This window comes from Heterodontus francisci, chromosome 8 (genome assembly GCF_036365525.1).
Source record: "Heterodontus francisci isolate sHetFra1 chromosome 8, sHetFra1.hap1, whole genome shotgun sequence".
In the NCBI taxonomy this organism is placed as follows: Eukaryota; Metazoa; Chordata; class Chondrichthyes; order Heterodontiformes; family Heterodontidae; genus Heterodontus; species Heterodontus francisci.
The window spans coordinates 77,284,475-77,308,397 of NC_090378.1; the positions used below are offsets into that span (position 1 = coordinate 77,284,475).

At 41.8% G+C, this 23,923-nt stretch overlaps 1 protein-coding gene across 5 annotated transcripts in view; it reads right to left on the minus strand.

Annotated features, from left to right (window-relative positions):
• npl (N-acetylneuraminate pyruvate lyase (dihydrodipicolinate synthase)) overlaps positions 1 to 23,923 on the minus strand; it is a 49,887-nt gene that overhangs the window by 23,775 nt on the left and 2,189 nt on the right. For 4 of the 5 annotated variants that reach the window (XM_068037403.1, XM_068037404.1, XM_068037406.1 and 1 more), the window contains 5 exons: positions 16,101 to 16,168; positions 15,933 to 16,006; positions 14,037 to 14,124; positions 4,992 to 5,049; positions 1,509 to 1,584 (listed from right to left, as the gene is read on the minus strand). In XM_068037403.1, coding sequence (XP_067893504.1) covers positions 1,509 to 1,584; positions 4,992 to 5,049; positions 14,037 to 14,124; positions 15,933 to 16,006; positions 16,101 to 16,168 — 364 coding nt within the window. Of the gene's footprint in view, positions 1 to 1,508; positions 1,585 to 4,991; positions 5,050 to 14,036; positions 14,125 to 15,932; positions 16,007 to 16,100; positions 16,169 to 23,923 lie in introns of those variants that run through there. The other variant, XM_068037405.1, reaches the window with a different exon arrangement.

The window sequence follows — 23,923 nt, forward strand, 5'->3', positions numbered from 1 at the left end:
GTTTCCGCTATAGCAATGATATTATGTCGCCATTTGTCTATCTGTGCCCTCAACTCTGACTTTATTTGCTGTATTCCTTGCATTTAAATAAATACCTTTTAATATTGCCAAATTTCTGTGCTGCACACTTTTTAACTTTTGCTTTTTGTCTTTCAGAGTCATTCACTAACTTTGTTCCCTGCCCTGAAATCGTCCTATCTGAAACTACCCTCAGGTTCCCATCTCCCTGCCAAACCAGTTTAAGCAATCCCCAACAGGACAGAGGATCCCAAAAGCCAAACAAATAGAAAAGCACAGCAGATTGTTTTTGTGCTAAAGACACGAGAGATTATGGAGTTATATCTAGAAGCAACTCACCAAAGGCTTATTCAACAGCAACTTTCAAACCCATAACCTCTACCACCTAGAAGGACAAGGGTAGCAGATGCATGGGAACACCACCTACAAGTTCCCCCCAAGTCACACACCATCCTGACTTGGAACTATGTTGCTGGATCAAGATCCTGGAACTCCCTTAACTGCACTGTTGGTGTACCTACACCCCAAGGACTGCAGCGGTTCAAGAAGTCGGCTTACCACCACCTTCTCAAGGGCAATTAGGGATGCCCACATCCCCAAACAAATTTTTAAAAAATTTGTCAAAAATCACTTCGAAGCCCGTACAGCCGAAAGAAACTGGGTGATGTACCGCCACGAAAATAAAAGTTTATATATTTTCCATCTGGTTGCCTCCTAAAGTCAAGTTTTGAAAAATTGTGCATTTCTTTCCTGAAAATAACTGTCATCTGAAAATCTCAAGTTATTATAATGAGGGAAAATCCCAGGTGACCTAATTACTGAGTAAATGCATGACACAGTGTGGTACTGAGCAGCCAAGCTGGTTTGATCCCACATCTGTGCTGAGTTAGGTGTTGTAATTAACCTAGGATCCTCTGGGCCACAGGGGGCAGTCAAGATTGCTTCTCCCAATCACTAGCCAGTTTGCCCACGAAAAAGTGCATGTGTAGCTGTCATGTGATGGCAGAATTAGATTTAGCTGCTCATTCTTCTAATACTCAAAAGTCTGGGCTCACAAAACCATGTTAGTAAACTGTTGGGATCAATTCAGTTGCCTTTGGAGATGTAACCCAGGACAAGATTGCCTCAATAACAGCAGAGATTGGGAGAAAGCCAAAAAGAAAAATACAGCTTCATTTACTGGTCACACCAGATTAACATTACTTACAGTAAATAAGGTGGATGCTTTCAAAATGGATTTTACTGTACATTCATTTACACTTTAAAATGTTCTTCAAATTGACCAATACTTCACAACTAGACTTAAGCAGATGATTCAATGACATTCATACACAAACCATTTCAAAAGTGATTTTCACCTACACTACTGTGCAAAAAAAGAGTCAATCTTTTATTACGATCAATCTACTTGGTGTACTATGAACTCTGACTGGATAGGTAGTCAGCATTTCGTTCAGCAATTCATTAGAATATTGACATAAATGCACAACCTATATTTTGAGGCTTGAAGAAGCATGGAGACATGACTGCTATCCCAGAAGCATTGTAACTGGCAGCATGTTTTGCCTGAAACAAAATACAAACAAAAAAACTGCATCAATTATCTTCTATGCCTTGCCTGTATAAAAGTAGTATTACAGCCAAAACTACATATATTTGTCAGGCTAATAATGACATCAGAACTGAATATTCAATCTCTGCCAAAGAGGACACAAAGGGAAGGACACGTTTCATATTCCCCATAAAAGTCTCCAATTTTATTAGGATTAAAACTGTTTAAGTGTTCATACTCCTCAACTTTAGAGACATCGATTATAAATCCAACAATGGCTTTCTCAAATCAAACAAAATCTCAAGCGTTTGTGCAGTTTAATAGATATTTTGTCTTGTCATGAATAAACTGGAAATGGTCAACTTTTCCTCCCACCACAGCCCACAATACAAGTAAAATTTCCTTTCAGCACAATTCCTTAAAAAAAAACTGTCAAAAGGCTTTAAAATAAGTTTTTTTGGAATTAGTGGTGATGGGCTCTAAGTTTTTGATGCTGTTAACACATATGGAATATCTTCATGGAGGATTTCGCCCCTTATGGCAGCATTAGCTTGTCAGAAAGAAGTTTCATCTCAGGCAAAAGATAGTGGTTGAAGCCTCACTCCAGGACCGCACCACATAAATCTAGGCTGAATTATCAGTGCAGTATTGAGAGGGCTGAACTGTCAGAGATACTTTGTATGAGAGATAGTTAATGAGGCCTTGATGCTCAGTTGGATGTGCAAGATCCTTTGGAAAAATGCCAAAGAAGAGCAGGAGATCACACTGGGTCCTAGCTAACATATATCCACGAAAAACAGATCAACGGATACTGGTCTCATTGCTGTTGACATATCTTCAGCATCACATGGAAAGACAGTCACCAAATGAAGCAGTCCTCTCTAGGGCAAAAATGCCAAGCATGCTGGCACTAATCTAGCAAAGGCGGCTTCACTGGCTTGAGCATGTGCATAGAGTGGAAGATGGTGCATCCCCAAGGATAAGTTGTATGGGGAAGTAGCCTATGCCAAGAGACCAGCAGGACACAAATACTGCCAGTCAAGGAAATGAAAAATGAGACGAAGTAGAGGTAAAAGTACAATGAAGATCAGCAGAGAATAGAAACCAAACCTGGTGGCACAACACAATTAGCCCCACTCCAACTTCCCACAGACAAGTAATTACCAACCACAACTGGCCACAAGGCATTGTAAAACAGAAATGAGGTATTAAGCTGAAGGAATCAAAAGATCAGCAGCAGTTTTGTATGAATTGCACTTCAGTGCCCTCTACCAACAGGCCACAAAAAGATATCGGGGGCTCACTTAGACAGGTTCCAAAAACTGGCACAGGGATCGCAATGTGTAATTAACCCAGGCCCATTGCTTCTAATGCAGGAGGTCAAATTTGTGCTGCCTGCTAATTTGCATGATTGCTGCATGCAGCCAGTGCTAAATGCACTATAGAGTGGCTGCATGCCTCAGTGGAGGGCCCAAATTCATGCAAGGCAAGCACCAGTTAAAGCTAGCCTGCACCTCTTCAAAGGGGAGGTGCATTCTGGCTGGAGCAGGTGTTACAACGGTTTGTGGAAGTGTGTCTGAACAGGAAGGCGAGTGAATTATGGTGCAACAGGTAAGGGAGCATGCTCCAAGATTCTGACACAGCAATGGACACCTTAGTTGAGGAGGGGAGATGTGATCTATCCACGGGGGCCAGGAGGCCCTCCAGACAAACTTTGTGAAGGCAGTGGAACCAGACAGCCATAGCGCTCAATGTTGGGAGTCTCACCCCGAGGACTTGATGCAGTGCCATTAAAAAATTCAATGACTGACCACTCATGTGAAGTAAGTGAATGCATCTTCAAAAGCATATCCCAAATGCATTATGAGCCTCGCACTGCTCAATGCACCACAACCCCACTACTCACTTAACAGATCGAAGTCATGATTGTTAAAAGATTAACATTCATAGCTTCACTGCACACACACAGATTTAGCACTGCTGCAAGCCTCACACCCCCATCCTCACAGCTTGCACACGCTACTAGCTATTTACCAGGACAGCCAACACATTGCAGTGCACTCAGACAATCTTCCCTCTCTTGCAGAGAAGTTGGCGCATAACCAGAGGCGGTAGCCGCTCGCCATCAGGAACCGGCACAGCTACATGTCCTGATCCCAATGGAAGAGGCAGAGGTTGCCATTATTAGAGTGTCCATCGATGAGGACGTGGCCAGTGTCGAGTCTGAAACCATCGAAGAGGATGGTATCCTCATACCTAATCCTATTTCTCACATCCCACAGTGGCGAGACAATGATAAGAGTGGCCTACAGCCAGGGCAGGGACCAAGGGTAGCAAAGGTGCTAGCATGCCCAAGGGAGAAGTCACACATGAGTTCTAGTGTAGAGGACTTAGATGGGACAGGCTACAGAAGGTGGGCTGATGGGTATGCACAATGAAATGCTTAGTGCATTGGTAGGCCAGAATGCCCAAATGCATTGTCAAGAAGGGCGCAAGAGTCCAGCACCAACTTGGTACAGGGTTTTGTGCAGAGTTTGGAGCCTATCCTTTCCAGCATGGAAGTGGTGGTCAACTCCATGAGCATACTTGCAGATCCAACCATGATGCAGTGTTTATTAGCTGACTTCTTGGGTTCCATTGCAGCACAAGCAAAAGTCACCCAAGGTCTGGGTGATGCAGTGGAAGCACAGACTTCTTTAAATGCAATTTCAGACAGGTACCAGCATGGCTGTGGATACCAGTGTTCAAAGGAGCTTACAGGGTGTTAGACAGCAGTCCAACAATCAATTCTCCAACAGACTATGAGGATTGCTGCAGCATTGCACCAGGGGAGTAGCAGTAGAATCATGGAGCATGGACCAGCCCTCCTTTCTCAGGAGGACAGCATTCTACTCCCACCCCTGCTGCTCCACCAATGCCCTTGCTGTTGCCTGTCAGCCAGCCATCCCAGACTGCTGCTGACCATGCCAAGATGTTCAAAGACAGGTCTTCTAGGGCCACAGCTGCCAAGAACTGCAGGGCTTCTCCAAAGCAGTTCAGGCAGTGGAAGCAACAGTCAATGGTCTGCTCTGTTACATTGAGAGACACCATAGCTATTGTGGTATGCATGCTGCCCATCTATGATGAGTTGCACACAGATCATGAACCACATCAAATGATAGCCCTGGTCACCCAGTGGCCTGCCACTGGTTTTTCATGGTGGCTCAAATCCAATGTTCATTGTTAAGCTTCCTCTCCCACCACCTTTCAGATTCTGATGAATCTTCTGTACATGTCCAGATTTTAATCTGCATTATCCAGGCAGAGATTTTCAACATTTGTAGCTGTTCTTTGCATCAAGTTATTTAAATTTTTTTTTTTTACAAATGAAATAAATATGGAATGTAAATACAGGCAATATATTTAAATTATTTAAGCTCACCAACTGTTGCGATTCTTTTATACTCAAGGAACCCACATGAATGATCACCTGATCTAACCTGGAAGAGAGAGAATACCATGATTTTTAAATGAACTCAAAAAAAAAACACTTCAGCTGGTGAAAGCAGCATACAGGTTAACATTTGGCCGTATTTTATGGTCAGGTTACACTTGCATCCGCCCATAGACTTTTGCACTGGAAGGCCCAGTCAACCAACTACTGAAAAATTTAACACCCAATGCCCTCTATGGGGATCCGAGACCAGTGTTAACCGGACAAACTGTATCTCCTTATCCAATCAGATTCAAGAACGGTTAGTGAGCAACACAAACTGAACAAAACTGTCTGATAGAATATTGAATGAGACTTCAAATCAAGTACAGAAAAAAAAAAAGAAAAGATTGGATTGAGACAGAAAAAGAGACAAAGTAAAAAAAAAAAAATTAAAATTTGAAGGAATGAGACTCCACATTTGCAAAAGTTTTTTTAAAGTGCTAGATGGATTGTTTGGCAGTAATCAAGATCATAGCGCTTTTAAAAGGGTACTTACATTAGAATGGATCAGCACAGACCTTTCCTGTTGAGTTTAGTGGCTCAGGTAAGAACAGCAACTTCACACCATTCTGCATGTTTCAATGCCAAGTCTCTCGGCAAGATACCATTATCGAGCAACTTCCAGAGGAACAGGGCAACACGGACAGCAACTTTCCAATTTCAGTGTTCAGCTGCATAGCTACAATCACCTGAAGTTGCTGTCCAATTCCCACGTAAAATAATGGTGAGCGCCAATAACCTCCCAATTTCTTTGCTACCACAAGGTCCAGCACATGATTTCTTTTAGTTTCAAGAAATTTTAGGATGACAAAATCCTAGCTCCTTTGTTTAAAAAAAACTTGCATGGTTGTTGATAGACCCATAAAATAGTAAGCCTCTATTACCCAGTGTTGCGATTCACAATAAGTGAGATTTAAAATGTTCTAGGAGGCAGGGAAAGAGAAAATTGTACCAAGTAATCTTATCCACATTATTGTTGCAACCCTTCAAAAAAAAAAAAAAAAAAAATTTTTCTCAGCAAGATTACTGACACAGAAAAACAAACTCGCAACAGAAACTTTCCAGCTTCCCATACTCCTGTTGAGCTATTCACTTAATACATCAAATTTTTTAATGCTCAGCAAACTTATCTGGGGGAAGGAGATCAGACAGAAGCATCATTTTGATTGTGACATGAAATAAAAAGTGACATAACAATGTAACAAAATTTATATTAACATGCTTGTAAGCAAATAAATAACTTGGCTCAAGAGTTGGTCAAGGTTATACTGCACATCAATATTCTTTCCCATGCACACAAAAAACAACTGATCATCTTCCATACAGGATAGATTTAAGTGTCAGCTGTGGACCAGTTGTCTTTGAGTCAGAAGGTTGTGGGTTAAAGTCCCACACCAGAGATTGGAGAACAAAATCCAAGCTGAGGGAGCACTACACTGTTAGAGGTACTCTTTCAGAGGAGATTAAACTGAGGCACTGTCTGTACTCTCTGGTGAGTGTAACAAGTTCCACTAGCACTATTTTGAAGAGCAGTGGAGTTCTCCCCAGTGTTCTGGACAATAATTATCCCTCAATTATTGCCACTTAGAGCTTGCTGTGCACAAAGTGGCTGCTGCGGTTTCTATAGTGCAACTGTAACCACACTTCAAAAGTACTGTAAATTGTCTATAAAACACTTTGGAACGTCGAGTTCACCAAATGCACTATATGAATGTAAGTTTATTAATAATTCTTTTACCCGAAATGTAGATTTTAACAATACTACAATACTTTTCTTTTGTGCTGAAGTGCAAACTTCGGGGTCAAGTCTGCTTTGACTCTTGAATGCATTGAATTAGAAATGCATGGCTCTCCCATATAATATTGCCTCCAACTGGGGCTTTTCACCAAGTGTAGCTCATTGAGTCACTTTTTGAATTTTTTTAAAAATTAATGCACCTTTTTAATATTATGAAAAGCAATGCAACCCACCCATTGTCTCCCATCAAAAAAAATTTGTTGCCCATGTATGCAAGCCACATACACAAAGCTCCTTTGCTGTCATGACATATCCAGTGGCAAAACCCAGGCATGCTGGTTACGCATCACATTCTAAGCTCTCAGTTTAAGATTATACTATTGATCCTAGTCTAACAGTAAAACTCAGCCATTTACTGACTCATAGCAAACCTAAACAAGAATACCACAGTATTCTGCTGAAAACTGCAAGAGCAATGCAGCTCACAAAATTAAAACAGCTGCCAACAAGGGAGACAGTTCAGTACTACAATTGACCTTCGTTTCTCTGGATGAGGTGGGGGTGATGGGCGAAGATCTTGTTCCTGATAATTATCCAGTGACCTCTGCTGGAAAATGCATGCATACGAATGTCAAGTGAGGAAATGATCAAGTTCAAATATCGTTCCATACACGATTAAGGTTAATACATGAAAAGTGGCCACTTGAGCAAGGCACAATGAAACTATAATACAAGTGGTTGCCTTTGAGAGAGAAGAGGAACAGGACAAAACATTAGAAGGGGGTTAAAAAAAAAAAAGTAAAAATAAAATCAATGAGTGTGTGACAAAGGTAAACTGTCCCCCCTTGTCCTTCTCAACCCACCTACAGCCTTTGACACTGTTGACCACACGGTCCTCCGCCAATGCCTCTCCACTGTTGACCAGCTGGGTGGGACTGCTCTCACCTGGTTCCACTCTTATCCATCTAATGATAACCACAGAATAACTTGCAATGGCTTTTCTTGCTGCTCATGCAGTGACCTTGGGTGTCCCCAAGGACCTATCTTTGACCCCCTATTTCTCAACTACATGCTGTCCCTTGGCGACATTTTTTTTAAAAAATTCATTCATGGGATTTGGGCATCGCTGGCCAGGCCAGCATTTATTGCCCATCCCCAATTGCCCTCGAGGTGGTGATGCTGGTGAGCTGCCTTCTTGAACCGCTGCAGTTTATTTGGGGTAGTGCTGTTAGGAAGGGAGTTCTAGGATTTTTGCCCAGTGACAGTGAAGGAACAGCGATATAGTTCCAAGTCAGGGTGGTGTGACTTGGAGGGGAACTTACAGGTGGTGTTCCCATGCATTTGCTGCCCTTGTCCTTCTAGTTGGTAGAGGTCACTGGTTTGAAAGGTGCTGTCTAAGGAGCCTTGGTGCATTGCATCTTGTAGACGGTACACACTGCTGCCACTGTGCAGTGGTGGAGGGATTGAATGTTTGTAGATAGGGTGCCAATCAAACGGGCTGCTTTGTCCTGGATGGTGTCGAACTTCTTGTTTTGTTGGAGCTGCACCCATCCAGGCAAGTGGAGAGTATTCCATCATACTCATGACTTGTGCCTTGTAGATGGTGGACAGGCTTTGGGGAGTCAGGAGGCGAGTTACTCGCCTCAGGAGTCCTAGCCTCTGACCTGTTCATGTAGCCATGGTATTTATATGATTACTCCAGTTCAGTTTCTGGTCAATGTTAGCCCCTAGGATGTTGATAGTGGGGGATTCGGTGATGGTAATGTCATTGAAATGTCAAGGGGAGATGTTTCGATTCTCTCTTGTTGGAAATGGTCATTGCCTGGCACTTGTGTGGCGTGAATGTTACTTGCTACTTATCAGTCCAAGCCTGGATATTGTCCAGGTCTTGCTGCATTTCTACATGGACTGCTTTGGTATCTGAGGAGTCGCGAATGACTGCACAATGTTCAGCACCATCAGCAAACATCCCCACTTCTGACCTTATGACTGAAGGTAAGTCATTGATGAAGCAGCTGAAGGTGGTTGGGCCTAGGACACTACCCTGAGGAACTCCTGCAGTGACGTCCTGGAGCTCAGATGATTGACCTCCAACAACGACAACCATCTTCCTTTGCACTTGGTATGACACCAGCCAGTGGAGGGTCCCCCCCCCACCCTCCGAATTCCCATTGACCTCAGTTTTGCTGGGGCTCCTTGATGCCATACTCGGTCAAATGCTGCCTTGATGTCAAGGGCAGTCACTCTCACCTCACCTCTTGGGTTCTGCTCTTTTGTCCATGTTTGAACCAAGGCTGTAATGAGGTCAGGAGCTGAGTGGCCCTGGCGGAACACAAACTGAGCGTCACTGAGCAGGTTATTGCTAAGCAAGTGCCGCTAGATGGCACTGTTGATGACATCTTCCATCACTTTACTGATGATTGAGAGTAGGCTGATGGGGCGGTAATTGGCCGGGTTGGACTTGCCTTGCTTTTTGTGTACAGGACATACCTGGGCAATTTTTCATATTGCAGGGTACATGCCAGTGTTGTAGCTGTACTGGAACAGCTTGGCTAGGGGCACGGCAAGTTCTGGAACACAGGTCTTCAGTACTATTGCCGGAATATTGTCAGGGCCCATAGCTTTTGCAGTATCCAGTGCCTTCAGTCGTTTCTTAACATCATGCAGAGTGAATCGAATTGGCTGAAGTCTGGCATCCGTGATGCTGGGGACTTCAGGAGGAGGTGGAGATGGATCATCAACTCGGCACTTCCAGCTGAAGATTGTTGTAAATGCTTCAGCCTCATCTTTCACACTGATGTGCTGGGCTCCCCATCACTGAGGATGGGGATATTTGTGGAGCCACCTCCTCCAGTTAGTTGTTTAATTGTCCACCACCATTCACGGCTGGATGCGGCAGGACTGCAGAGCTTAGATCTGATCCGTTGGTTATGGGATCGCTTAGCTCTGTCCATCGCATGTTGCTTACGTAGTTTGGCACGCAGATAGTCCTGTGTTGTAGCTTCACCAGGTTGACACCTCATTGAGGTATGCCTGGTGCTGCTCCTGGCATGCCCTCCTGCACTCTTCATTGAACCAGGGTTGGTCTCCTGGCTTGATGGTAATGGTAGAGTGGGGGATATGCCAGGCCATGAGGTTACAGATTGTGGTTGAATACAATTCTGCTGCTGCTGATGGCCCACAGCGCCTCATGGATGCCTAGTTTTGCATTGCTAGATCTGGGCAAAATCTATCCCATTTAGCATGGTGTTAGTGCCATACGACACGATGGACGGTATCCTCAATGTGAAGGCAGGAATTTGTCTCCCCAAGGACTGTGCGGTGGTCACTCCTACCTATACTGTCATGGACAGATGCATCTGCAGCAGGCAGATTGGTGAGGATTAGGTCAAGTATGTTTTCCCCTCTTGTTGGTTCCCTCACTACCTGCCGCATACCCAGTCTAGCCGATATGTCCTTTAGGACTCAGTCAGTAGTGGTGCTACCGAGCCACTCTTGGTGATGGACATTGAAGTCCCCCACCCAGAGTACATTCTGTGCCCTCGCCACCTTCAGTGCTTCCTCCAAGTGCTGTTCAACAGGGAGAAGTACTGAGTCATCAGCTGAGGGAGGGCAGTAGGTGGTAATCAGCAGGAGGTTTCCTTGTCCACGTTTGATCTGATGCCATGAGACTTCATGGGGTCCAGAGTTGATGTTGAGGACTCCCAGGGCAACTTCCTCCCTATTGTATCCCACTGTGCCACCACCTCTGGTGCATCTGTCCTGCCAGTGAGACAGGACATACCCAGGGATGGTGATGGCAGTGTCTGGGACACAAAGCACAGTGTTAGTTTTCATATGTACACTGACAACTTCAGTTTTACCTCACCACCATCTCTCTCGACTCCTACACGGTTTCTAAATTATCAGACTGCTTATCTGACATCCAGTAATTGGATGAGCAAAGATTTCTTCCAATTAAATATCAAGAAAATTGAAGCCATTGTTTTCAGTCCCCATCCCAAACTCCCTTCCCTAGCTACTGACTCCATCCCTCTCCCTGGCAATAGTCAGAGATTAAGCCAGTCATTTCGCAACCTTGGTGTCACATTTGACCGAGAACAGCTTCCGACCTCATATTCGTGTCATCACTAAGACCACCTATTTCCACCTCCATAACAATTGCCCGACTTCACCCCTGTCTCAGCTTGTCTGCTGCTGAAACCCTTATTCATGCCTTGGTTACCTCTAGACTTGACTATTCCAATGCACCCGACTGGTCTCCCACATTCTACTCTCCATAAAATGGAGGTGGTCATTTGAAACTCTGCTGCCTGTATCTTGACTGGCACCATGTCCCATTCCCCTATCACCCCTGCGCTCACTGACCTACAATCGGTTCCTAGTCAAGCAACCTGGATTTTAAAATTCACATTCTTGTTTTCAAATCAGCTGTGAGGAGAGAGGACATGTTGGAGGGTTCATCAAATGAGGCCATATGGATTGAGCTAATGAACAAATAGGGACAATGACACTGCTGGGCGTGTACTATAGACACCCAGTCAGAGGGAGATAGAAGACCAGATACATAGGCAAATCTCAGAAGTGCAAGAACAATAGGGCAGTAATAGTAGAGGATTTTAACTACCCTAATATTAACTGGGTTTTAGTGTGAAAGGAATTGAGGGAGCAGAATTCTTGAGGTGCATTGAGAAATTTTGGCCAGTAAGCAGCAAGTCCAATAAGAGAGGGCACAGTTTTAGACTTGGTTTTAGGAAATGAAGATGGGCAGGTGGAAGGAGTGGCAGTGATCATAATTCAGTTTTAACATACTTATGGAAAAGGACAGGAATAGAAAAGGAGTTACAGTTCTCAGTTGCAGCAAGGCCAATTTTACTAAGCTGAGGAATGATTTAGCGAAGGTGGACTGGAAATAGCTACATGAAGGGAAAAAAAAAAATCAGTGTCAGAGCAGTGGAAGGAATTCAAAGGAGAGATTCATAGGGTTCAGAGTAAACATGTTCACACAAAGAAAATAAAAGGGCAGGATGGCCAAATCTAGAACCACATGGATATCATGGAGATTACTGGATTCAGATAAGGCAGAAAAGGAAAGCTTATGTCTGACAGAGAACTCAATACTACAGACAGCTGTGAGGACCATAGTGGAAGGGTGAAATCAAAAAGGAAATTAGGAAAGCCAAGAGAGCATGAAAGAATATTGGCAAGCAAAATCAAGGCGGACCCAAAGATGTTTTATCAATACATTAAGAGGATAACGAAGCAAAAAAAAAAAAAAGAGTAGTGCCCACAGAAGACCAAAAAGGTAACCTATGTGTAGGGGCGGAAAATGTTGGTATTGTTCTGAATGAATACTTTGCATCTGTCTTCACAAAAGAAGGGCACAACGCAGATATTGTAGTTAAGGAAGAGGGGTGTGAAGTATTCGATGCGATCAGCAGAGGGAGAGGGGAAGTGTTAAAATCAGATTAGCATCCTTGAATCTTGATAAATCACCAGGGCTGGATGAAATGTATCCTAGGCGGTTAAAAGAAGCAAGAGAGAATAATTACAAGCCAGTCAGTCTACTGGTCACTTAGAAAGACACAGATTAAATCAAGGATAGTCAGCATGGATTTGTTACAGGAAGACCAACTTGATCAAATTTTTTGAAGTAATAAGGAAGATAGATGAGGATAGTGCAGTTGATGTGGTCTACAAAGATTTTCGCAAAGCTTTTGACAAGGTCCCACATGGCAGACTGGTTTAAAAAAAAAAATCCCAAGGGATCCAGTGAAATGCAGCAAGGTGGATACAAAGTTGGCTCAGTGGCAGGAAACAAAGGGTAATTATTGATGGGCGTTTTTGCGACTGGAGGGCTGTTTCCAGTGGCATTCTGCAGGGCTCAGTACTGGGTCCCCTGCTTTCTGTGATGTATATTAATGATTTGGATGCAAATGTAGGGGGCATGATCAAGGAGTTTGCAGACGACCCAAAGATTGGCCATGTGGTTGACAGCGAGGAGGATAGCTGTAGTCTGCAGGAAGATTACTGATGGTCTGGTCAGATGGGCAGAAAAGTGGCAAATGGAATTCAACCCAGAGGAGAAATATGAGGTGATGCATTTGGAGAGGTCAAACAAGGCAAAGGAATATACAATTAATGGGAGGTGTCGAGGAAGGTGAGGGACCTGGGAGTGAAGGTCCACAGATCCCTGAAGATAGCAGGACAGGTCGATAAGGTGCTTAAGGCGGCATATGGAATCCTTTCCTTTCTTTGCTGAGGTATAGAATGTAAGAGCAGCAAGGTTATGCTGGAACTGTACAAATTCTTAGTTAGGCCACAACTTGAGTACTGTGTGCAGTTCTGGTCACCTCATTACAGAAAGGATGCAATTGCACTGGACAGGGTACAGAGGAGATTTATGAGGATGTTGCGGGGACTGGAAAATGCAGCTGAGAAAAGATTGGATAGGCAGTGGGGAAGAGATCTGATTGAAATATACAAAAAATTTTGTGGGCCCAGGATAGAGCAGAGGTGAAGGGCCTATTTACCATAGCAGAGAGGTCACTGACTCAGCGGCATAGATTTAAAGTGATTTGTAGAAAGATTAGAGGGGAGAAGAGGAAAAGTTTTTTCACCCAGAGGGTGATGGGGGTCTGGAATACAGTTCCTGAAAGGGTAGTTGAGGCAGATACCCTAAACTCATTCAAAAGACTGGATATGCAGCTCAAGTGCCATAATCCGCAGGGCTATGGACCAAATGCTGCAAGGTGGGATTAGAACGGGTGGATCATTTTTCGGCCAGCAGAGACACGATGGGCCAAATGGCCTCTTTCTGTGCTGTAAACTTTCTACGATTCTAAATCCCTCCATGTTCTTGCCCCTGCCTATTTCTTTGATCTCCTCCAGACCCACAGCCTAACATATCTACACTCCTCTAATTCTGGCCACTTGTGCATCCTGGAGTTTAATCACTGCACCATTGGTGGCTATGCCTTCAGTTGCCTCAGCCTCAAGTTTTGGAATACCCTCCCTGCCTCTCCACCTCGCTTGCCTCCTTAACGACACTCCTTAAATCCTACTTCTTTGACTAAGCTTTTGGTCATTTGACCCAACATCCCCTTTTGTGGTTCGGCATCATACTTTGTTTCATAGTGCTCCTGTGAAGTGCCTTGGGACGTTTCATTACGTTAAAGGCGCTATATAAATACAAGTTGTTGTTGTTAGTTGTGATTATTATCCACAGACTGGATCCAAGCACAAGCACTCACTTTCCCTTTCCTTGGCTGATCCACTCTTCAGCAAGCAATTTTCTTTCTTCAGTGGTAAGTGATATGCCCTCTCCAGTTGTGCCATTCACTGGAAAGCAACAGTTAAAGCATGTTATCTAAGTATTGGAGACCAGCTTATGAGAATGGGGGGGGAAAAAAAAAAATCAAACCAGGTGCCTTTGTAGAAATCAGCATCACATTTGAGGGGTAAAAGGAAACCCTAACAGGATGTATACAATTATGCAAAAGAAAAAAAAAAAATCTCTAATTTTCCCCAACTGGTGGTTTTGCATTATGCTTTCTTCATCTCAGTTCAACTTGATCAATGGTACAGTACCCTATATCTTTCCAACCCTTCTCCCCACAACACCTGTCACCATGGCTCTTCTATAGCTTATTGTACCATAAAATAAAACCCAGCCCTCCCTATCTCTGGTCATTCTTTAGAGGTCCTTCCCCATTTTTATTTCTGGATTGTTTTACTATTTTATGCAGTACATATGTTACAAAGGCATTAGTATTAAACATCCTAGATGGTCAATATTCACATATTTTGGGAGCTAGATGATGGAATAAGTTAAAACACTGGCCATATAGCTTGGGTTTGAATCCATCCATAAATCATTCTCTTGTTCAATCTTCCAGCTGCAAGGATATTGTGTAAATCAAATTTGCATAGCCCCTATTTATTATGCAGCAGACATAATCCACAGGCAATTACTTGCTACTGGCACTGCATCTCCAAAACTGACAGTGAACAGTGGAATGCTATCAGTTAAAAAAAAAAAATTGCTTCCACTCTGTCGTGATTTTTTTTCCAGCACAATGCTGCTGAAATCAACATAACCAGCACAAAATATCACAGAATTGCAAGTGCAATTTGCATTCAGAGCAACTCAAGGTTCTGTAATCTTTTACGCTAGTTTAAAAACATAGTGCTGGAATAAGGCCCATCCACAAAATTGCCTACACCCGCTGGCTGAGTTAATTAATGTTGAGTTTTCACTAACTGTTCGCTTGCAGACCTTTAGGGGAGATTCTAAAAAGTAAACTGGTTCTTTTGGTGGCAAGAATAGTACAAGTTTTAAAAACTGTTATGAAAACTGACTACTACACCTCAAAATAGCTAGAAAATAGTTTTAGATTTTTATTTAAAATTAGATTTCTGAAATATCAGGTTCCTCAGGAGGTGCTTGATTGACGTTAGTTAAAATTTGTGATAATGTTTAATTAAAGCAGTTAAAAATTGGTTTAAATTAGCAATCTTAAAAAGGATTTTTTTTTTTTTAATGCAATACTTTTAAATAAAAGATTTTAAAATACTGCCTGATTTCACCGGTTCAGTTCAGATTGTGTGTGGGGCAATATGCAAATTCAGCAGGGAAAAATATTTTCCCCAACTGGCACAATTTTGGGTACAATGTGTGTCAAAATCACCAATTGTGCCCAAAGCAAAAACGATACCCCTGCAAATGTAAATTGAAAAAAAAAGCTAAAAATACACCATGAGCAGAGCGCTAGTAAACTGCAAAGACCTGTAAACTCCAAATATTTTGGTGGGTGGTGGCAGGGGGCATACATCAGGAAAGAGGGAAAATGAAAGACTTCCTACTTTTAAACAGCACATATTCCAAAATAAGTTGTAAATAACAAAATTAAAAACCTTTTCTTTTAAAACTTTTTTTTAAAAATAAGGATTAACAACCCATGCTTCAACTCCCAGTTCCCTAGCTCCATTTCAATTGGGGAGCAATGTGCAGTAGATGGAAGCCTTAATTTGATGCTTTCCTGCCAGGAAATCTGCAGCTAGAATAAATTGTATAGTGTTGTTACGGGGAAGGGGGCCTGGGGAAGAAATGGAGAAAAATAGTACCTGAAACTCTGGCATAAACTTACCAAAAATATTTTTAATCCCCTGGACTTTTACCAGATAATCAACATATTGACCAATTAGAGAGAGATTTATTTCACTGGAAGACAAGAAAGAATTTTAGGCCAACAGGACAGTTTGTGGTGCTAAATAAGCAAGTGCACATCAGATCTTAAGTAGGTCAACATTCTTACTTATCTTGTGTCATGGGTGTGAAGGTTGCTGCTACCAAACTACAAAGCTTGTTCCTGGACATTGCCATCTGAAAGAAAAACATATTAGATATACAGAAACCTCAAAATTTAGACTGTTGAGTACCATGCATTACCCATATCATTTAACCAGTGTATCATGGCAGTCAGAACTCTGCCCAACATACAAGATTGCAGTTCTATCCTGGCATTCCCACAATATTGTGGAACGAGTTCAAATAGCTTGCACATTAGCAAAACAGAAAAATTGTATTGCTCCAGCAGATAGATAAATGTATGGAGGGCTTAGATAAACTACAAGAGAGTAGACCAAACAGCTCATAATTGGATGGAATATTGTATCAGGGACTTTGCTTCAGTAACCATGTCAAGGCCATAGACAGGGTGCAGAATCATAAAATGGTTGCAGCACAGAAGGAGGCCATTCAGCACATTATGTCCATGCTGGCTCTCCGCAACAGCAACTCGACTAGTCCCATTAATTTGAGAAGAGTCACTAAATTGAGACCAGGGAGGAGGCGCTTCAGTTATTAGAACAGGCTAGAGAAATAGAAGTTATTTTCATTATAAAGGAGGAAGGTGGAGAGATCTGATAAGGTACTTCAGATGGCCTCTTTGTGCTGTAACATTCTATAAAATCAGTCTGAGGAAAGCTTATTCAGTTCACTGAGCCAGTTCCTTCCAATAGCAAGGTCATCCCAAATTATTTCATCTACTAAAAAAAAGATAGGTTAACCTTACAATAAAAAGAAAATTGAAATTTCTTCCCTTTTCCAAGGATAACGGGACAGCACAAACAGAATTAGGCCATTTAGCCTTGTGCCCGTTCTGTAATTCAATGTGGAGTTATGCCACAGATCAGCCATGATCACATAACTGCTTTAGCCCTTGCGTTTGTCATTACAACTATAAAACTGATAGAAATTTCCAGCATCTGCACATGTGCAGTGTTACGACCAAGGCGGGAGGAGTATCCTCCTTCTCCACAGGTCACAACATATATTTAAACCTTTATTCAGTTACCAATATGGTCAAATACTCTAGTCTTTATCCCAAAATAAAATACACTAACCAGGTTTCTTTAATAAACACACACACACAATTACAAAATGTTCTCTCTGCTAAGAATCACTTTACAAAAAAAAAGACAAAAAAAAACACTGGCCAAATACTTGTTAATTCTTGAAGGAGGAGGACAGGATATGGAATATCAGTTGTCCCTTTATTCTAGCATCCCAAATACGCATAGACTGCTGTCACTGGGATCTATCCAGGCAGCAAAGAATTAATCTGGCAGGCTTTCCACAAGAAATGCGGCATCAGGCGTTTCAATTATCACTCTGGATTTTCTAGGGTCTCAGATGGAGGAAAGATGAACTGGGCGTTTCTTTCAGCAGGCTACAAACTCAACTGACTCAAAACAGCATTCAAAAATGAAACCCACTCTTGAGCACCATAAATCTTGACACGTCACTTCTCTAAACAACTCTCCCAAGTCACCAAGGCTTTGTTTATTTAGCTTAAGGCATATGACATTCAGCAAAAGGTTTTTTTTTCAACAAAACCTCCCAGTGACCCTTGTAAAAAACCATATCCATGGAATCTTTTCAGTTTTCCAAATAAACCAATATCCACAATTCTAAAAAAAACCACCAAAAAAAAAAATTAAAGAGCACTTTCATAACTGCAGTTAAATGCAAAAAATACAGAAGTTGCTGTCAGTGATTCCCTGATCCTCCATCAGTGTGCTTTTGACACCCTACAGATTGCAATCTTTAAAAATCACTTAAATTGACATGACCTTCCCCTTTTGCACTGCAACAGTACTGTAAAAAAGCCCTGAAAAAAAAAGTTAAATCTAGTTGTATGAGGTGTAACTTAAATAAAGGGCAATTATGAGGGCATGAAAGCAGAGCCAGCTAAAGTGAACTGGCAAAATCAGGTTAAGGGATAGGTCACTAGGAGATGCAGTGGCATTAAAAGGGGATACTTCAGAATACACACATTTCAACGAGAAAGAAAAATTCCAAAGGGTGGGACCCACCATCCGTGGTTAACTAAAACAGTTAAAGATAGTATCAAACTTAAAGAAAAAGCCTATAATTGCGGAAAAGATGGGAGGCAGGTCAGAAGATTGGACAAAATATAAACAACAGCAAAGGACTAAAAGATTGATAAGGAAGGTAAAGTTAGAGTACGAGAGAAAGCTAGCTAGAAATATAAAGACAGATAGTAAGACTTTTTATGGATATTTTAAAAAGAAAAAAAAAAGTTAACAGTGAGCGTTGGTCCTATAAAAAGGGAGTCTGGGGAATTAATGGATAATAAAGAGATGGCAGATGAATTGAACAGATATTTTGCATCAGTCTTCACTACTGAGGATACAAGTAACATCCCAGTATTAGGTGTAAGTCAGGAAATGGAAGTGAGGGAGGAACTCAAGAAAATTACAAATCACTGGGAAGTGGTACTGAACAAATTGTTGGACCTGCAGGCTGACAAGTCCCCGGGTCCTGATGGACTTCATCCTAGGGTCTTAAAAGAAGTGGCTAGTGAGATAGTTGAACCCTTAGTTTTAATTTTCCAAAATTTCCTAGATTCAGGGAAGGTTCCTTTAGATTGGAAAATATTGAATGTAACTCCTTTACTCAAAAAAGGGAGGGAGACAGAAAGCAGGAAAATACAGGCCAGTTAGCTTAACATCTGTCATAGGGAAAATATTAGAAGCTATTAAAAAGATGTTATAGCAGGGCATTTAGACAAATTCAAGGTAATCATGGTTTTGTGAAAGGGAAATCATGTTCAACCAATTTATTGCCATTCTTTGAGGGAGTTACATGTGCTGTGGATAAAAGGGAAACCAATGGATGTATTGTACTTAGATTTCCAGAAGGCATTTGATAAGGTGCCACATCAAAAGGTTATTGCAGAAAATAAAAGCTCATGGTATAGGGGGGGGGAGGGGTAACATATTGGCTAGCTAACAAGAAACAGTATGCATAAATGGGTCATTTTCTGGTTGACAAGATGTAACGAGTGGTGTTCCACAGGGATCTGTGCTGGGGCCTCAACTTTTTACAATTTATATAAATGACTTAGATGAAGGGACCGAAGGTATGGTTGCTAAATTTGTTGATAACAGAAAGATAGGTAGGAGTGTAACTTGTGAAAAGGACATAAGGAGGCTACAAAGGGATATAGATAGGTTAAGTGAGTGGACAAAGACCTGGCAAATGGAGTATAATGTGGAAAGTGGGAAATTGTCCACTTTGGCAGGAAGAATAAAAAGCATATTATCCAAATGGTGAGAGATTGCAGAGCTCTGAGATGCAGAGGGATCTGGGTGTCCTAGTGCATGAATCCTGAAAGGTTAGTATGCAGGTACAGCACGTAATTAAGAAAGCTAATAGAATGTTATAATTTATTGCGAGGGGAATTGAATACAAAAGTAGGGAGGTTATGCTTCAGCTATACAGGGCATTGGTGAGACCACATCTGGAGTACTGTGTACTGGTCTCCTTATTTAAAAGGAAGGATATAAATGTATTGGAAGCAGTTCAGAGAAGGTTTACTCGACTAATACCTGGAATGGGTGGGCTGTCTTAGGAGGAAAGATTGGACAGTCTAGGCTTGTATCTGCTGGAATTTAGAAGAGCAAGAGGTGACTTGATTGAAACACAAGGTCAAGAGGGGATGTGGAAAGGATGTCTCCCCTTGTGGGAGAAACTCAAACTAGAGGTTCCTGTTTAAAAATAAAGGGGTCGCCAATTTAAGACAAATGAGGAGAAACTTTTTCTCTAAGAGGGTTGAGAGTCTTTGGAATTCTCTTTCTCAAAAGGCAGTGGAAGCAGAGTCTTTAAATATTTTTTTTTAAGGCAGAGGTAGATAGATTCTGGATAAGCAAGGGAGTGGAAGGTTATCGGGGGTAGGTGAAAATGTGGAGTTATCAGTTCAGCCATGAACTTATTGAATGGCAGAGCAGGCTCGAGGGGTCAAGTGGCCTACTCCTAATTCGTATGTTCGTACTAGGATGTAAATGCATTGGAGGCAGTACAAAGAAGGTTTACTAGATTGATACATGGAATGAGCAGGTTGTCTTATGGAGGAAAGGTCAGACAGATTGGACTTGTTTTCACTGGAGTTTAGAAGAGTGAGGAAAGACTTGATTGAAGCATACAAGATCCTGAACAATCTAGACAAGGTGGATGGGAGACAATGTTTTTCTCTTGTGGGAGAGTCCAGAACTAGGGGGCACTATTTTAAAATTAGTGATCGCCCTTTTAGGACAGTGGCGAGGAGGAACTTTTTCTCAGAGGGATGTGCAACTTTGGAACGCTCTGCCTCAGGTGGTGGTGGAGGCGGGGTCATTGAATATTTTTAAGGTGGAGGTAGACTGATTCCCTTGCCTAACAAGAATTTATTATCTGGGGTAGATGGGAATGAGGAATTCGAAAAACAGATCAGCCATGATCTTATTGAGTGGCAGAGCAGGCTCGAGGGGCTGAATGGCCGACTTCTGCTCCTAATTCGCATGTTTGTATACTAAGTCATAACTACTTCTGAACAACTCCTCTGTGCCTGAAAAACTAACTTTATAGTTGTGAATGTCAAATTCCTGCATGATAAAAACATTTCCACAGGTTTTAATTGTTTCTGAAGTTTGATATTTCAGCTTCTACCTTATTCCTATGTGTCTGTCTCAATATTTTGAGATTAAATTTACAAAGCAGAGGATAATTAGCTATTTTTACTTCTATGGTTTTCTGTCTGAAAATTCTTCAATGTGATTGGCTGCTTAATGACATTACTATTGCTGCATGCTGGGAGATCTCAGACTTGGCGCCAGAAAAACAAAAACTTTGGGAAAAGCTCAAATACACGCCATGGTGATCACTAGATCTTTATAGATGACTTTTAGAGGTCAGCAGCAAACGCAGTTACTTTACCACTGATCACAAAAAAAAGGTGAAAAAGTGCACACAACACAAACGTTAAAGGAGGGGGAGAGAGAACACAACACAAACTGCAAGGAGAGAGACTTCATGTCACCCTGTTCTGTGCACTGCTGTATAATGTATTGCAGGACAAGAGCAAACTACTGTGCATGCTGGAAATCTGAAATAAAAAACTGAAAATGCTGTAAATACTCAGCAAGTCTGACAGCATCTGTGGAGAGAAAAACAATGTTAACAGCCCAGATTTTGCAGTTAGCAGTGTAGCGGCAACATTCGCTGCTGATTACATATAGAAATAAACTTTCAGAGTTCGTTGGTTGCAGTGAGAACATACTCTTCTTGCTGCAGCACTGCCTGGTGGTATTGGGAGAACCAACAAGGTCTTCCAGCGTGGCACATTGCCGATGCCACAAATCCTAGTAATGTCATGAGCTGAAGATATACCCTCCACCCGGAGGTCGGTCTTCAGCTCAATGGAAGGTCAGTTGTATTATTTTGTGATTTTAAATATTTTAAAACATCTTTTTGAAGCTTTTCGTCTTGCAATCAGGACAACTCAAGAATACCAATGTCCGGGAAACAAATTTATACTGATATAAAGAAGAGAATGCTGATTAATTGGTAGAGGTGTTACCGTGGAGAGTGCAGCAGTTTATGACGACTGAACTAACTGCCAAGCTTCATTTGATATTTAAAATAGGCAGCTTGACTGTAATTGGTCAAGGCATTGCCCTAAGGAACGAACCAGCAAATGGCTGTCACTTTTGTTTAGCTGAAACAGGTGCAATGTGTGTACATGTTCTGTCTGCAAAGAACAGGGCCCTGTGCGTTGATGTATGTAGCTTCCAGTACATGCAAATGCACCACACTGAGCCTGACTGAATCTTAATTGGTTACCAGTGTAATTCTTAGCACACTGAGGATTATTTAGCAAACGTTGTCCAATCGTGCAATCACATCTAATGCTGGACACGGTTTTGAGTTTTGCAAGCACCAGCTGGTTGGGTATGGCCTGTAACTTGCCTGTTGAGAGCAGCAGAAGGGACATGTTTGATACAAACTGCCAGTCTTTGGGACATACGGCCTACATACATAGCATTACACTAGCATTGAAACTCATATTACATTACTCATTTGTGCAATAGGCAGAACATGTTTTTGGCTTGACAGCAGCATCTGGTTAGTGGCGAACACCACACATGTTGCTACTGCACAGCAGCAGCATGAAACAGCTAGCTTCACCTGTTGCTCAAAGTTTTGGGATACATTACCATTCCATGGTAATCTGAAGTAGACTGGGCACTTTTCAGGGCTGAAAATGATGTCCCGTTGTTTGCAACGGGCAAGTACAGGTTGTCCCCAACTTGCTAAACTCAAAATAGTGTCCAACATTAGATTGTGTGATCGGACAATATTTGCAAAATAATCCTCAGTGTGCTAGGAATCACACTGACAAACAATTTAAGATTGTCAGTCAGGCTCGCAGTGTGGCGCATTTGCGTGTACCGGAAGCTACATATATTAATACACAGGGCCCTGTTCTTTGTAAATAGAAAGAACACATACACACATTGCGCCTGTTTAAGCTAAACAAAATAAGTGAAAGCCATTCGTTGGTTAATTCCTCAGGGCAATGCCTTGACCAGACAGTCACGCTGCCTGTTTGAAATTTCAAACAAAGCTTGGCAGTTAACTGTTAGTCACCATAAACTGGTGAATTCTCCATGGCAACGTCCCAAAGTCCATGTGCCAAGCAATCAGCATTCTTGTCTCATACAGTATACATTTGTTCCTTCCCTTATATAGGTCTCACACAAAAAAATGAGGGACAGAGGGAATGAGTAGGAACTTTTGAGAATTGCATAACAACCATAATACAAATGGATGTGTGGACTGCATAAAACTAAAAAAGCAATCTGATTCGCTCATAATTACTTACTATCAGCATATCAGTATCAAAACAGAATACTAAGGACAGCGAGGAAAGTGAGAATTTTTCACTGCTTTGATTCAAAATGTATTTCATAAAACTAAACTCATTAGAATAAAGATCTACAAACATTCTGTATCTCATGTCATCTGAAATCTGATTGCAATGGAGGTTTGTCAGACAGAACTGAGTTTTATTATGGGTTTGAAAAATTTAACTAGTCCTGAAAGAATGTACGTTTAAGAATAACTGTTCAGATGGAGAACTTTTTTTTTCTTCAAAAAACACCAGAGCAGAGTCAAATACCATAATTCTAATTCCGATTTGTGAAATAGCCGTCTGTCCGGCTGCAGTATTTAATGCAAGGTGACGATAATTTTCATGATTTGTTGTTGACTACACTTGGAGGCAAATATTTTATAGAACTACTATATTGAGATTAGATGTTGAGTACCAACTTAATGGCATATGTTACGAGCGCGGAAGGAGCAACGCAGTATCAATTCAGTCCCATCACTCCACAGGTCACAGCATATTAAGCTTGTGCACCCAAGTGGAAAACAGCCAAATTAAACACTAGTAACCCCAGAACGAAACAGACCAAACCAGGTATCTTTAGACAACAAATTTTAAAAACTACATCTTAAAACACTATTAAGATAAACCTACGTCTAAAGACCTTATAACTGAATCTAATCAACTGTCGCATTCACACACAAAAACTAACAATTAACTGTTTTTTCAAAAGTGGGGGTTTTTTTTTAAATTAGCTGTCTCAAGAATAAAGAAAGTCTTCGCATGTTACATTCCTGGTGGATAAGGTCTTGTAATGTGAAAATAGTCAAAAGTCACTCAAAGTTTACACGTGGATTTGATGCACATAGTCCTTCAGTAAATGGGCATGCAATGTTTCGGCTGCA